This window comes from Myodes glareolus, chromosome 19 (assembly GCF_982192425.1).
Source record: "Myodes glareolus chromosome 19, mMyoGla1.1, whole genome shotgun sequence".
Taxonomy (NCBI): Eukaryota; Metazoa; Chordata; class Mammalia; order Rodentia; family Cricetidae; genus Myodes; species Myodes glareolus.
Window position 1 is genome coordinate 46083195 of NC_142044.1, and position 14936 is coordinate 46098130.

Sequence of the window (14936 nt, forward strand, 5' to 3'; positions counted from 1 at the left end):
TTTGATTTTGGCCAGAGGCAAACTTCACCTTTCCAATCTGAACACTTCCGAGAGCCAGGCCAAGGCGGATAGCCATGGCGCAGGGCCCGCAGGCTGGACTCAGCACTGTCCAGGGTCCACAGACTTTGAGAGGTCATGGTGTGGCTAGAGGTGGGCACTTGAACCATGCAGTAGAGTGAATGTAGCTCCAGGCAGTGCCAGCCCAACTGGCATCTTCCGACTGGCTTCAGCTGTTAGATGACCGGTCTTCTCCTCTGCTATAGATGCTCTGTAGGTTTAGGGACCCTACTCCATCTCTCTCTCCTTTCTGGTCTTTGGCACATGCAGGCTGGCAAGCTTCACAGCTGGGTGGTGGCTCCTTGCAGGCCACACACTCTTCTGCTTTGCTTAAGTGTGTGGGAGGCCCAGGGCATCTGCTCCTCCTGCTGCTTCCAGGGCCTTGAATACCAGGCAGGTTTTCTCCCACTGAGCTTATACCCAGCTCTGCCTCAAGCCCAGGTCACTTGAATCCCAGAGATGGGTGTGGCCCAGGGGAGGACCAATAGGTTTTAAACTCACCAGTGCCTAGCAGTGCCAGACAAAATGGTCAAGGGATGTGTACTGAGTGTGCCCAGCTAGGAGGAAAGGTGGGAGAGAAGGGCCCCTAGACGGCCCTAGGACTCTAGGCAGAAAGAAGGGTTTGTGACCATTTGAATATCTTAGCCGAGTTCTCAGAAGTTCCCTGCAGAACTCTGGGTTTTATTAAAGCCATCTCACTGAGCAGATGGGACACTGATTAAGTACCTACTGTGTGTTGGAGCCTCAGTCATGTGAGGGAGATTTAGAATCTGCACATTTCCAAGAAAAACTCAGATGTGGAGTAGTGAAAGTTGTTTTAAACATGGTCTGTCAGATGCAAAGACTGTGCCTGCCCATCATGCTTGTATCCATGTGTACACATATCCATACATTCACACATCTGTCTGTCTATCCACACATCTGCCCACCCATCCATCCATCATCCACCTCCACACATCTGCCCGCCCATCCATCCATCCATCCATCCATCCATACACTTCCACACATTTCTCCGCCCATCCATCCACCCGTCCATCCACACACATCCTCACACAGCCACATATCCATTTATGTATCATGTGTGCATCCATCTGTCCATTTATGCATCCATGCATCTCTGCATATACCCACCTCTATACCCATGACGCATGCATCCATATCTCCATGTTATTCTTACATCCGTCATCCATCATTTTCTACTTTGGTTTCTCATTTGTTTCAGATATAGGACCAGGACCAGCATTGGGAGCTTTGACCAGGGAGGATCTGGTGGCCATGGGTGGAGGCTCTGATACAGCCTAGGGAGGCTTGGTAGAATATCATCTCCAGGGCCTTGAGCCAGGAAACAGGTGGTCAAACTCAGGAGCTGAGTGGTGTGAGAAGCTGCTCGCATGGAGGCTTCGTGTAGATTCCTGGTCGGTAGGGAAAACCCAAGTGACTGAGCTGGGGCCGAGGAGTGAGGGGGGAACTGGGCTGGTGTCGTCCTGGCGTGTCTGGAGTTGCTGGCTTTCCTGGAGGGTAGCGGCTACTCCTAGGGGGTTGGGTGTTCCAGAGGGACTGGGCAGAGTGAGTTTCAAGCACCCCTGGAGGCTGGTGCATTCTGGCTGTGGTGACAGAGTCCAAAAACCAACAGAAGGCTAGACAAAGCTAGGGTGCGGGGACTGAAACGAGACCTTTTCTCTGGGCGTCAGCCTCCTCTACAGTGGGCATCTCGGCACAGCTTGCCCCTTGGTGTCCTGGTCAACACCATGGCTCCAGAGAAAGACTGTCTTAGAAGAGGACAGTACTTAAGCTAGTCCCCCAAATGTAGGGCATGTGTCCACCAGTACTGAAATAGGCAGGCCCAGCACTTTCAAACTCAGCTCTCTCACTGAGGTTCTGTGGAAGAGAAGACACGTGGTTGCTCCTACCCTTTCTATAACTCCAGGTGGAGAACAACAGCGAAGTGGAAAGAGATTAGGCCATGTGCCTGCATCACCCACATTTATACCCTGTGACCTCTTCACCCCAGAGGCCTGCTGGCAGACAGCCAGATTGACAGTAACAGGAGGGTCATCTCTGGTGCTTCTCTGCCCCCTCTGCCTCGGCGCTCTGTCTCCAGGCCTGGGTGTGGCTGGGTCACTTACCTGTCCTACTAGGTGACGGCCCCTTTGTAAACGTCTTTCATGATCACCCCATTGATCGAGCCCTCGTTGCACGCTGTCTTGTTTCTGAACTCTGTTTTCTTCCGGATGCTATGGTCTGGAGACGCATTTTTTTTTGTTTATGTATGCATTTATCCTCTGCTCTCAGCCCACTCCTTGGGGACAGGGACCTCTTTATGTTTTCAGTGTATTTATTTATTTATTATTTATTTATTTTTCTTTTTGCACAAGGGACAGGGACAGAAAGTGGGAACTGAAATATATTTGTTGAACAAGATGGATTCCTTTCTTCCTTCTTCCCTTCCTTCCTTCCTTTCTTCTTTCCTTCCTCCCCTTCCTCCCTCTCTCCCTCCTTCTTTCCTTCCTTCCTTTTCTTCAATCTTTCCTTCCCTCCCTCTCTCCTTCCTTTCCTCCCTCCCTCCTTCCTTCCTTTTCTTCAATCCTCCCTTCCCTCCTTCCCTCCTTCCTTCCTTCTACCCCACTTCTCTCTGTATCTCCCCCAACCCCTGGAGTAGTCTTGGCAGGACTCCCCTCTCCCAGGACCTGTGAGTAGGTTCAAGGTCACCCCACGGGACAGGGAACCAACTCAAAACTTTGTCACTCAACCGTGCATATTTGGGGACCAGGTGTGAGCATTTCCCTGCTGAAAGCCGTTTTCCCTGGAAGCTCCTCTCCCTCAGTGGACTGCGGAACTGCATGCGGGTGTGCTGGCGGCTGCTTCAACAGCCATACACATGAAATGGAAGCTCAGGAGGCCCTGGGTTCCCGGTTTCCTTGGTTTCTCTAGGCAGGACCTGTGGTGAGTCCTCTTTATGTGAAGCGCAACATGGCATGGCAGGGCTGGTACCCTGGTATTCCCTGCCTGCCTCTTCCCTCTGAATCTCCTGCTGCCAGGCAGCTTTCTCACTGAGGTGCCGCTGCTGGCACCTGCTTACCGGGGGTTGGGGGGCAGTGTGTGTGTGTGTGTGTGTGTGTGTGTGTGTGTGTGTGTGTGTCCCTTGATTCCCCTTGGTCCAGGCTGGGCTCAGTGTGACCAGCACTCTGATGGGCTGATGGCATGGGACTGGAAGAAGACTGTGACTCCTCAGGCTTGGACTGGGCTCTATAGACACCCATTCTTTGCCAGGTCAGTGCTGGGTGCTAGGGAAGGAATCTGACCAGACACTGTCCATATGCATGCATCTGTCAGTCCATCCATCCATCCATCCATCCCTCCCTCCATCCATCCATCTATCCATCCATGTTTTTCAACCATCTGTGAAGCTTTGTGATGGGCCACCTGGGAGAGACTGATGCATTCATTGAGCACTTGCTGTGTACCCCCAGGCCATGTGACAACCAGTTTACTTGGGTGTCATCTTTTTTACTATTCACAACTCTGAGCTGGGGACTCTTGTTCTCTTCGTGTTGTGGGTGACCAGACTGCCCATGGGAGCGTCGAGCGCTTGATCGTGGTCACAGCTGGTAGCATACAGGAATAAGTCATGGGGACACATAATCTTATCAGCTCTTATCAGATATCCAGGTTTCTCACAGGACCCCAGCAGGAAGGTTCTGGTCCAAGCTTAGAGGTGAAGAGTGAGTGGTTGTCCCCACCTGGACAGGAAGATAGTGACTCAGGCTGAGAGAGCAGGATTGGGTCAGGAGGTTTGGGCTGGTAAACCACATTGGTGTTTTACCTGCGTGCATGTTTGTGTGAGGATGTCAGATCCCTTGGAACTGGAGTTATAGACAGTCATGAGCTGCCATGTGGGTGCTGGAAATTGAACCCGGGTCTTCTGGAAGAGCAGACAGTGCTCTTAACCACCGAGCCACAGGGTGTTATATAGCCCAGGCTGGCCTCAAACTTGAATGATCTTGAACTCCTGACCCCCCCCCCCCCGCCCGGTTCCCCTCTCCCTCTCAAGGACTGGGCTTACAGACATATCTCACCATATCTAGTTCTCCAATCTTTGTGAGATGAGGTCTGAAACTCACAGTTATCCTCCTGCCTCAGCCTCCTGAGACTACTGCTGTACCTACCTTGCCTGGCAGGACTGTTCCTTTCTTTCCGTGTTTTGAGAGGAGAGATTATTGCTGTTTTATTTTACCTTGTATGGGGATGATTGAGAATTTTTTTTTAAGAATTAATAACCCGTTTCTCCTTGCACGTAATTAAAATGTTCTCCAGTCTCTAATTTTTGTCATTTTCCTAATCTAATTTGTTTTTGGAGTGTGTCGATTCCCCTTCCAAACACAAAACAAGGGGGATTTTTCTTCCTTTAATGTGACTGGGATCCAAGTGTCCAGGAATCATTTAAACTACGTGATTTTCTCCTTGGTTAAATACAGCATAAGCAGGGCCATTGGAGGATCTTAAAAACCACAACCCAAAAACAAGGCAAAAAAAAAAAACCACAAAAAACAAAACAAAAAAAAAACCCCTTCAAGTCCCTGCTCACACAATTAAAACATTATTCAGAATGGGATGAGGGAATCACGGTGTCAATGACCAGGCAGGCACAAGTCACCAAGACAAATGCTGTCTCACTGGCCCGGCCTATGCCTCCAGGCTCCACACGGCTGACTCAGAACCTGCTGCAGGGGAGTTTTAGTCTAGTTAAATTCATCGGCAAACCGCACCTTTCCACTGGAAGAAAAAAATAAGAAACACTACAGAATTTTCTCTGTGTGATTGGATGGGTTCTTGGATCCCGGGACCCTGCTGGGGCCAGGGTGATGCATAGGGAGGGAGACCCTCTCAATCCAGCTTTCTCCTGGGACCACCAACGCTGCCTCAGCAGAGGGGCTGTATGGCCACTGCTTGGAAACCCCCTTCTCTGGGTGCCTCCGAAAGATGTCCCGAGGTTAAATTGATGTTTAGGAAGGAATTTTCATCCTGCGCTGTGCTTTTCTACCTGCTTAGACTTGCTGGGGTGTGGGTGTGGCTCTGCGGATGTGTTTGGGGGGTATGTGGGGAGGAGGTGGAGTTAGTCAGGAATCCTTCCTGTTCCCCAAATCGGAAAAATAGAAATTTAACTTCCCTGTTTACAAAATACCAGCCATTGTCTTGTCCCCAGCTCAGCTACCGTGTAGATTCCAAGAATCTTGTTGGAGGGAAAAAAATGTCTGAAGTATTTAAACATGTTGGACTGCACATGCATCCGTCCATGGCATCGTGGGCTTTTTTTTTCTCCTCATGGTCTTCTCCCTCCCTTCTCTCTTCCTTTTTACCAAAGTATATTCATCAAACTGCTGAGTTGGAAAGATTTGTAATGAGTTTTTGAGCTGTGTGCGACTGTGTTTTCCCCCCTCTTCCCCCCATCCTTTCCCTCTTTCTAAATCTTCATCTGACATTAAATAAAACAAATCCCAAACAGATTAACTGTCGCATGGTTCTGCTCTGTCTCTCCAGTCTGTTTGCAGGTCTGGCGGGGGGACCAGGCAACAGCGGCGGAGGCGACGGTGACGGTGACGGCGACGGCGGCAGTGGCGGTGGTGGGAGATGCCCGGGTGGCCCACGGAGGTCCATGTGGCGCTCTAGGTGGGATGCTGGCATCCTGAAGGCCGAGGCCCTGGCCCTGCTCCCCTGCGGCCTGGGCATGGCGTTCTCTCAGTCACACGTGATGGCGGCGCGGAGGCACCAGCATGGCCGGCTCATTATTGAGGTGGACGAGTACAGTTCCAACCCCACCCAGGCCTTCACCTTCTACAACATCAACCAGGGCCGCTTTCAGCCACCTCACGTGCAGATGTAAGTGCCGATGCCCAGGAACCGGGCGGGTACAGGGCTGTGGTTTCCTCCTGGCTTCTGGCTCATCCGTGGACACATACTCTGGGGCCTCGCGGACCAAATCTCTCTGTGCTACACTCGGGTTACAGTTGGGAGGGACCTGAGGGAAGCCCCAGACTGGTGGTCCCGGGGATCCACACTGGCCCTTCAGACCCCTTTTATTGGACTTGATGAATTCTTCAGAAGTGTTTGAAAATGAGCTGATTGTACAGAGAGAGTCAAGATTTGACGACGGAACCAGAAATTTCACAACCCGCAGTCTCACTTGTTCTTTCTGGGGAAATGTCGAGGGGCTGAATTTCAACCTCTAGTCTGACTTGCTCCTTCAGGGAGACTGAGTCACACACAGGGAGAGGGTCTGGCTGTAGGACCAGCAGTAGGTTAGGGCCCCATCCTGGATGAGTTGTCTCCTCTCCCTTTTGTTTGATTCCATGCTCCTGAAGTGTTCTACAGAGGAGGTCAGGGGGTCTGGGAACACCTCCTTTCTGTTTCATACACATTCATAGCGTCTCAGGTGCCTTCTGGGTCAAGGTCACCCTGATCCCACACAGAGTGGGGAGAGACTGATGGCTCCCTGCTGACAGAACAAGAAGCTAGCAGCTATGGCCAGTGTGACCAGTGTCACAGGGTTGCTAGAAGGCCCTCTCAAGAACATTAGGTTATCCCTGGGGGTGCAGACACTGAGCTTCCTCTAGGGGCTGGAGCCCTACTTCTGAGTAGTGTGTGGGTTCACAAGGTCCCAGTAGTTGTCACTCAGGATCAGTGTAGAATGGGTGAGTTGCTCAGATCCCAGCATGCAGAGGGATGGGGTAGCGGAGTGGTAAGCAGTCCTTCCTTTCTGTGTGGCTGCCTTCAATCCCCGTTCTGTTAAACAGTGTTCGAGGGAGATAATTCCCTGGAAGAAAGGCATTGACGGCGGCAGTCATGTGGTCTGGAGCGGAGGGTTCCAATGTGGGAATGCCTTCTTTCCCAGCTGCACTTGCAGGAACAATGCTCCTTCCTAGAGGCTTCAACCCACGTGGTCAGAAGGTGTCATTTTTGATGGATTTCTAGCTGAGTATTGCCTCTTTGGTTATTTATTTTTATTTACTTTTTGATTTGGGAGCCAGACTGGAGGATTTAAGCAGCTGAGTACACCATTGAGGGCATGGTGCTTCTTGGACTTGGGCACCTAGCAGCCTGGTGGGGATGCTGCGGACAGAGGCCTGCCTTTCTCTGCTTAGATTTGTTGTTGTTGTTGTTGTTGTTGTTGTTAGAACTGGAGATGATGATACTCAGGTCCCTGATGCTAGAGTTGGTCCTGTCCAGTGAGAATGTGGGAGAGCCCCAGGCCCTCAGGCAGTGCAGTTGGTGCGGATGGGAGTACATTTGTAGATACACTCATCTGTGAGAGCCCTGACCTCAGGGATGTTGCCCTTTGGGGCTATTGGGGAATGTGATTGGGTCAACCTGTGGAGACCTTAGCCTGTGGAAAATAAAAAGCCACGCAGACAGACGATAAGAGAGGAGAGCTGAGGAGGGTCCATCCAGTTTGGGGTGTTTGGGAACGTCCTTCTGGATGAGGTAGATTTTAGTAGAGACCTTCGGGATTGGGGGACGATTGGGAAGGGGTATTAGGGTTCCCTGGGCTAGGGAGAAGGAGTGTAAGGGTAGAGCCCCCAGGGGGCTGGAGAGGGTATCTGAGAATCTCAGAGGTGCCTGCTGGGTAGAGGGACCCCTGAAGGAGAGGTTGGCTACAGGCCCTGAGACCAGACTGTGTCCTGGGGAAGGGCAGTGAGTCGATGAGGGAGAGAAGGTGCCTGTTCCCATTTCACCAGGCAGCAGTGGAGGTCAGTCTTTCCGTTCTCTCTCCTTTCTTTTGTTCATTCATTCAAGTTCCTTGGGAACAGTTAGGCAGCTTGTTGGTTAGAAACATGGGTCTTGGACTGGTCTACCTGGGTAAGGCTCTCACTGTTTGATGCCTCAGTTTCCCCAACTGCAAAGTGATGTTTACAGTGATGCCGAGGGCACAATAGAGAAGTCCCCATGCAGTGGAGTCATGTGACTGACTGGTGGTCATCGTAGCACGAGCCAGGCCTGGGCGTGGAGCTTAATGCTTGGAGTGATCAGAGGCAGCTACCGGCTCTCATGGGGCTTGTGTTCCAGGCATCTGTTGATGGGCAGCTGCAGGTCATCAGAGCAAGACAATGTGTGACCCTTGTAACAGCAAAAACCATGGAGAAAAAGCATGCCGGCTTTCCTGTCTGTCTGTCTGTCTATCTGGTGTCCTCCTGGTCTGGAACTCTCTTGTTTGGCCTGCTCTAATAGTCGGTGAGAACCTGGCTTCCATGAGCAACGGGGCCGAGTGGCCACTGGGGAACTGGAGGAGGCCTGCAGGCTGTAGGGGATTCCTTCACACGTGGCCACTCTGTTTCTAAGAGAGGTGTGCAGGGCAGCTGCTGCTTCCGGCTTGGTGTCTCATCACTGCCATGGGCTTTGTCTCTGGGGTGAGGGAGTAAGGGGAGGCCCTATTTAATAAATCCACAGTTTGTATTTAATAATAGCAGTGACAGTTCCACGTGGCCTCTCACTGAGCTGTGTGATTTGCTCAGGTGCCCTGAAACCCTGCTGGTAACTTGTCTGCCTTTGCCTGAGGGATGACTGTCTGCAACTGGGAACTCTAGCTGTGGCCCCTGGGGCTGAGAAATCCAGGAGGTTCTGGGAGAGCCCTCCAGGCATCAGGACCCTGGGAATGGAGGTGCAACAGTGGACAGTGAGAGGGAGGGACAGGGTTACTGGAGCCTGCCGTGAAGGTATCCGGGGATGGACACACTTGGTGCTAAGCAAAAACTCTTCCCTCTGCCTTTTTGGGGTCACTGGAGATATGGGTCAGAACCTTTAAAGACTTCTGGGCCCCTCAAGTGGTGCTAGATGCTGGAGTTTTTAGGGACAGCAGTAGGAGAGCTAGGCTGAGAGGAACCTTCTGGCCCCGGTCCCCAGCGCTTGACTGGGTTGACACCTGACCCCTCCTTTCAGAGGCAGAAACTAAGACTTTGGAAGGGGGACATGCACAGCCAGGACACCCACTTTGCCCTGTGCAGTGGGCTCATCCGTCTACTAGCTGAGAGGCCGCGGACTCGGGCTGGAGCTGGACAGGGGCCAGGGGCAGAGCAGGAGAGGACTCGGTACGTCCTGCCTTCCTGGGCAACAGATACAGCAGCTGCTTCTGGTTTCCCAAACCTTCTAGCCTTCTTCCTGCCCCAGGTGTTATGTGTGTTTGCATGTGTGTGCATGTGGATACATGTGTGCGCATGAGTGTGGTGTGTGCACGTGTATGCATGTATGTGCACACATGGTGTGTGTATGTGTGTGGTATGTATATGTCTGTGCTCGTGTGCATGTGTTTGCACATGTGTGCATGTGCACACATGTGTATATGTGTTGTGTGTGCTATGTGAATATGTAGTGTATGCACCTGGTGACCTAGTGTGTGTGTTGGGGGGGTATGTGTGTGTGCATGCGGTATGTGAGTGTATGTGTGGTATATGTGTGTGAGAGTGTAGTGTGTGTATACTGTGTGAGTGTGTGATATGTATGTGCATCTGGCGTGTGTGTGTGTGTGTGTGTGTGTGTGTGTGTGTGTGTTTGTGTATACCCGTGAAGGCCAGAGGTGTGGCTCCTCAGTAGCTGTCCATCTTACTTTTGTTGACCTGGATCTTACCGTCTCCTTACCAGGAGCCTCCTGTCTCCACCTTCCCAGTGCTGGGATTACAGGCATGAATCTCTGTTCAGTTTTCATTTGACTTCTAGGGACTGAACTCCATAGTCCTTCTTCTTCTGAGGCCAGTGCTTTCCTGATGGAGTTTATCTCCTCAGCCCAGCCTCGGATCCTTGCACGGCTGTTGTTCCCATGGCTTCTCTAGCTCTCAGCCCTGTGTGCTCTGTGTCCTTCATGGGTCACTCGAAGCCTTCTCCAACTCCTACTGGTCACACATGTCCGGCCCTGTCCCAGCTGTAGATGCTCTTTCTGAGGGGGTACTTCAGAAAGGGTTCCTTCCTTCAGGAGGTTCCCCTGCGCCTCCGCTCGTGTCTGGGTCCTTATACAGCAAATGGAAAGAAAGAAGGAGGTGGGAGGGAGGGTGAGGCCAGGAAGAGCCCTGGGGATGTGGGAGGGTCTGGGCACCGAGGTGCTGCAGCCTTTGAAGGAAGCAGAATGGGTCACCCCAGCTGGAAGGACCGGCTAGTCCAAGGCTGAGCGGCAGCAGGAAGTACAGGCTGAAGGTGTGCACGGGCAGGGTGGCCAGGTCACCTTGGAACCCACCCTTCTTGGGCAGAGCACTAGAAAGAGAGGGCTGGGGCAGTTGTGTTGAATGGACAATCTGTTCACTGTCCGACTTGGGCTTCAGTCTCCTCTTTTACAGGATTTTCAGACAACATGTCCCAGGCCCACAGATGTCCATGTTACAGGAACCTCAGACTTCACAGCACCTTTTTTCTTTGGGGCAACTGAGGGACACTACGTCTCCTATGAGGCCTGTGTTGGTGTTTGACACCAGGCATGCTGCTGTCCAGGGTGGCTTTTGGGGAAAGAGCTGAAGGCATTTTACCCACTGAGTGATCTCCCTAGCCCCCTGAAGTCAGCTTCTATGGGTGAAATCACCTTTTCCCGAGCCTCAGTTTTATCACCTGTAAAATGGGAATGCCGGCAGGCTACTTTGCCAAGGGTCACCAGGAGGGAGGAGAGGAGAGAAAATGTGAGGTCGCCACTGAGTTCCATGCTGAGCTCCCAACACTGGGAATGGAGCTCGTTCTCTTTTCGTGCAAGGTTGGGCAAGCAGCTTTGCCGCAGAACTGAGCTGGGGAAAGGAGACTTTAGCTCGCTTGCTCTCTGGGGATCTCTAGGCTTCTGTCTTCACAGTTCTCAGAAGCCCCGGGGTGCAGAGAAATAAGGTAAAGTTAATTAAAGAGCTCGGGCTCCCACAACCGCTCCCATTGGTGAGAGCCCTCAGCTGCCTGGTGGCCAGGTCGTCTCTTAAGGAGAGACTGTTGGATCCCACCACACTCCCAGCCTCCCCCTTCTTCCTTTCTCTCGGTTTCTTTGACTTTGTAACTTTATGGCATCTATAAAGTATATGCATGTGTGTGTGTGTGCACATGTGCATGTTTGTGTGTGTTGGGTGAGATGGGAGAACAGATGGATGTGTTTGGTTTGCCTGGGTTTTGGTGTCCACTGGTCTAGGTCGTCCAGTGCTGACTGGCTGCCTGGGGTCCAGTCAGCACTGTCGGAATGGGCAGAGAGCACAGATGGGGGACCTGCACACCCCGAACCTGTTAGACTGTCTTGGAGAGGAGATGCTGAAAGTCCCAGCGGACATAGGAAAAGTGAGAATTGCAGGGAGATTCGCCTTCCAGATCTGTTCACATACTGCCTCCTTCTGGAAGCTTCCAGGAACCCAGAATGGGTTAGGGCCCTCTCTGATCTTTAAGCCTTCCATTGCCCTATTAAACTAAGAGCGCAGAGTCACAGTCTAGCCAAATCTGTGCTGCCTGCAAGCTGTGGTCTCCTGGTGGGCAGGGCCCTTGCTCACTCCTCCCTCTTGCCCTCACTGGCCTCAGAAGTTGGTACCTATTAGGAACTCAGTACTTGTGCTAATTGAACACAGAATGGGTGGACAACGAGTGGAGACAAGAGCCCAGCACCTTCCTGGCTGCCCATCATTGGACTCATTTGGCAAATAAACCTATCTTTCTAGCTGGCCTATCTCCAAGCTACCCAGGCTCTGTCTTGGCTTAACAGCCCCCAAAGGGGGACCAAGGGTACTACCCTCCGTGGTGCCTCAGAGATGGAGGGGAGGCTGGCATGGTGCCTCCACCTGCTGCAGATCCAGCTTGAGGAGGCGCTGTACACATTAGCATGCTGAACCCATGTCTCTCATAAGGTGTTAATTAAATTTCTCCGAAGTATATTGTCTGAAAAAAAAAGGATAATTAGAAAGATGTCTTTAAAAGTATTTATGTAACTGATACGGTACTGCTTTTGGCTTGACGCATAATTAGATTTAAACACGACTCCTCGAGCGGCGTACTCGTTTGGAGAGGGCTGCTTGTTGAAATGTCATCGCGTTGTTTTTAAGCGTTGTGAGCCTGGTGAAGTCATTCAGTTGGGGATGCAGTACGCTCTGCGAAGAACCCTGGACTGGGGGCCTAAGGCAGGCCCTCGGCTGGCTGCGAGGGCTCCTGGGAAAGGGGATGGAACTTATTTAGCTATATTCTTTTAGTTTCTGGAGTGTTCTTGTCCAGGAAGGTGCAAACCCAGGCCATGGGTTCTGCTTGTGTCTAAATGGCAGTGGCAGAGCTGGGCTCAGGGACCTGGTTTTTGACTGCAGGGGTGTTTTACACAATCCCAGAAGGCTCTTGGTATCAAAATGACCACACTGTATTAATCCTGGGAGAAGGCTCACCTTTCTTTCAGGGCGGGGAGAGGAGGAGAGAGGGAGGGGGAAGGGGAAGAGCCTCACCTGCTGTTTTCCTGGGCAATGTGGCTTCCGCATCCTGCATTCTTCTGGCGCTGAATGCTGAGCTCAGGACCAGTTAGTTCTTTTGAATGGACTAGGATTTCAGGCCACTCGGCGTCAGCGGGGCAATAGTGCCCCCCAGGGGTGAAAGCTGGTTTTGAGAGGTTGAAAAAGAAAACCATAGGCGGTTAGCACGGGAGACAGTGATTCTGTGATGTTAAAACTCCACGGGCCCAGCAGTGATGGCAAAGCCGGGAACTGTCCAGAACAGCTGGGCTGTAATTGTCGCTGCATGTGGGCATGGCGCTCGGGCACTCAGAGGTTCTCTGAGGTTTTCCCGTTGCTATGATCAGACAAACACATGAAAGCAGACCAAGCAGCGTAAGAAAGGTTTATTTTGGCTCAGAGTTGGAGAGGGCACAGTCTGCCATGGCTTGAAAGGCATGATGGTAGGAACATGATGGCGCTGGTCCCTGTCTATCTAGAATCAGGTAGCAGAGTCAGATGACTGCTGGCGTTCAACTAGCAGGACTCCAATGGCGCTCCCTACATTCAAGATGAAGCCTTTAGGGAAGGGTTTCACAAACTCTCAGTCCTGTGTTTCCTTGGTGATCCACGATCCCATCAAGTTGACAGTGAAGATTAACCCTTACACCATGGGACAGAATAGAAACTGAGGCACAGGAGACAAGAACATTTTGCTGGACCCACCAGAAGGCTACACTCGGCTCATGTCCAGTTGGATACTCTCTGAGTTGCTTTGACGGGGAGCATGGAGTGGCTGTATTTTGGGGACCCACTACCCCACAGGATCACAGTTCTGTGACCTCCATAACCCACAGCATCTTCTCTCCCTTCAGGGTGGACCCAGTGCCTCATGACGCCCCAAAGCCACCTGGCTACACACGCTTCGTCTGTGTTTCTGACACCCACTCAAGGACAGACCCCATCCAGATGCCCTATGGTGATGTGCTGATCCACGCCGGGGACTTCACGGAGCTAGGGCTCCCGAGCGAGGTGAAGAAGTTCAATGAATGGCTGGGTAGGTCCTGCACACAGAGCACACCTGGTGCTTGGGAGGACATGGCTCCTGGAACTGCCCCCTCCTAGTAGCTTGTCATCCCTGCCTTGCCCTGCTCCTCCTAAACCTGCCCCTGTGCCTGTCCACCACCTTGGAGGCTTCCCTGGCCTCTCAGATTGGGTCTTGTACTTCCCTCCCATGCTATCCTGGGCTGTGACATCCCACTTGTTTGTCGAAGTCTTTGGTATTGGAGGCCTTCCTAAAGGGACTTGACTCACTGTGTGTGATCCACCCATGTGTTCAGCCTTGAGTGCCTGGCACAGGTGCTCACAGCGCAACTGGTAGATGAATGAATGAATGGCTGAGTTGGTGCGTGAAGGATGACTTTTTGGGAACAGTGATGCCAGGGCAGGGTCTTTACTCGTTTGCTTGTGGCTCAGTCTCCAGTAAGGAGACCCTGTCTGCTCTGTGGCCCCATGTCACAGGGACCTGAGGTAGTCCATCCTGTGGGCATCAGCTGGTGTTGGTGGAAGAAACTGAGCACAAGTCAAGGGTAGGGCTTTGTCCCAGTGCTTTTCTTTTCCCAAAATAAAGCTACAAACTAACATGCTCCTCCCCCAGCAAGCTTCTCCCTCTAGCACGCTCCTCTCCCTAACATGCTCCTCCCCTAGCAGGCTCCTCCCCTAGCAGGCTCCTCCCCTAGCATGTTTCTCCTCCTAGCACGCCCCTCCCCCAGAACCTAGGGTAGGGAATTTGCATGTTCTGGATTCTGTAGAAAAGTCAGTGAGGTGTGGCTCTTTCTCCTCTTGGGGAGGGTTGGACAGATGGATGGCTCCCGTGCAGCCTGGTGCACAGGCCTGCTGTCCTGGAGAGAAGTAGGTGTGTCGGCCCCTTCCGTAGGAAGCTCCCCAGACTGTCCAGTCCTTTGCTGTCCCTGGGTGTGCCCTGCGCAGCTGCCTGGGATCTGTGGAGCAGGGGCCAGGCACGAGGCCGGTAGCCGTAGTGAGAGGCCTGACTCTGCCCGTGGAGACAAATATTTACTAGCAGAGCTTTTCTTCCACTTGGCAGGCTTGGCTCTTTAAATATTGATTTTTCAAATGGGGAATTTTAATTCAGGCTCATTTGGGCTAGAACATGGGAAAGCTAGGGTAGGGGAGTACCCTGTGTAACCAAAGCCCGTGGTAGCCAGGTGCCTCCCTGGCTGTGCTCTGGGCTGCCTCCTTCAGGGTTCTCTATGCCCAGGGTAGCTCTTTAGAGCTTTCCTCTGGCTGGGTCAGGGTCCCCACAGGCCAGATACCTACTGTGTGCCAGGCTGGCATGGCAGGTTCTTTTTTATTCTCTGCCTTGGTGAAGTTGTGGCTGTAGTTTTGGTGAGATGTTTCTTTGAGCACTCGCTTTTAACAGATGAGACATCATGGACCCTGTAGTATGGCTCAAATGAGTGACCT

The 14936-nt window shown here is 52.2% G+C and overlaps 1 protein-coding gene across 2 annotated transcripts in view; it reads left to right on the forward strand.

Annotated features, from left to right (window-relative positions):
* The window catches only part of Mpped1 (metallophosphoesterase domain containing 1), a 76866-nt gene that overhangs the window by 6176 nt on the left and 55754 nt on the right, over nt 1-14936 (forward strand). For both annotated transcript variants that reach the window (XM_087899131.1, XM_087899130.1), the window contains exons 2-3: nt 5596-5934; nt 13328-13509. In XM_087899131.1, coding sequence (XP_087755257.1) covers nt 5711-5934; nt 13328-13509 — 406 coding nt within the window. In that variant the 5' untranslated portion in view covers nt 5596-5710. The remainder of the gene's footprint in view (nt 1-5595; nt 5935-13327; nt 13510-14936) is intronic.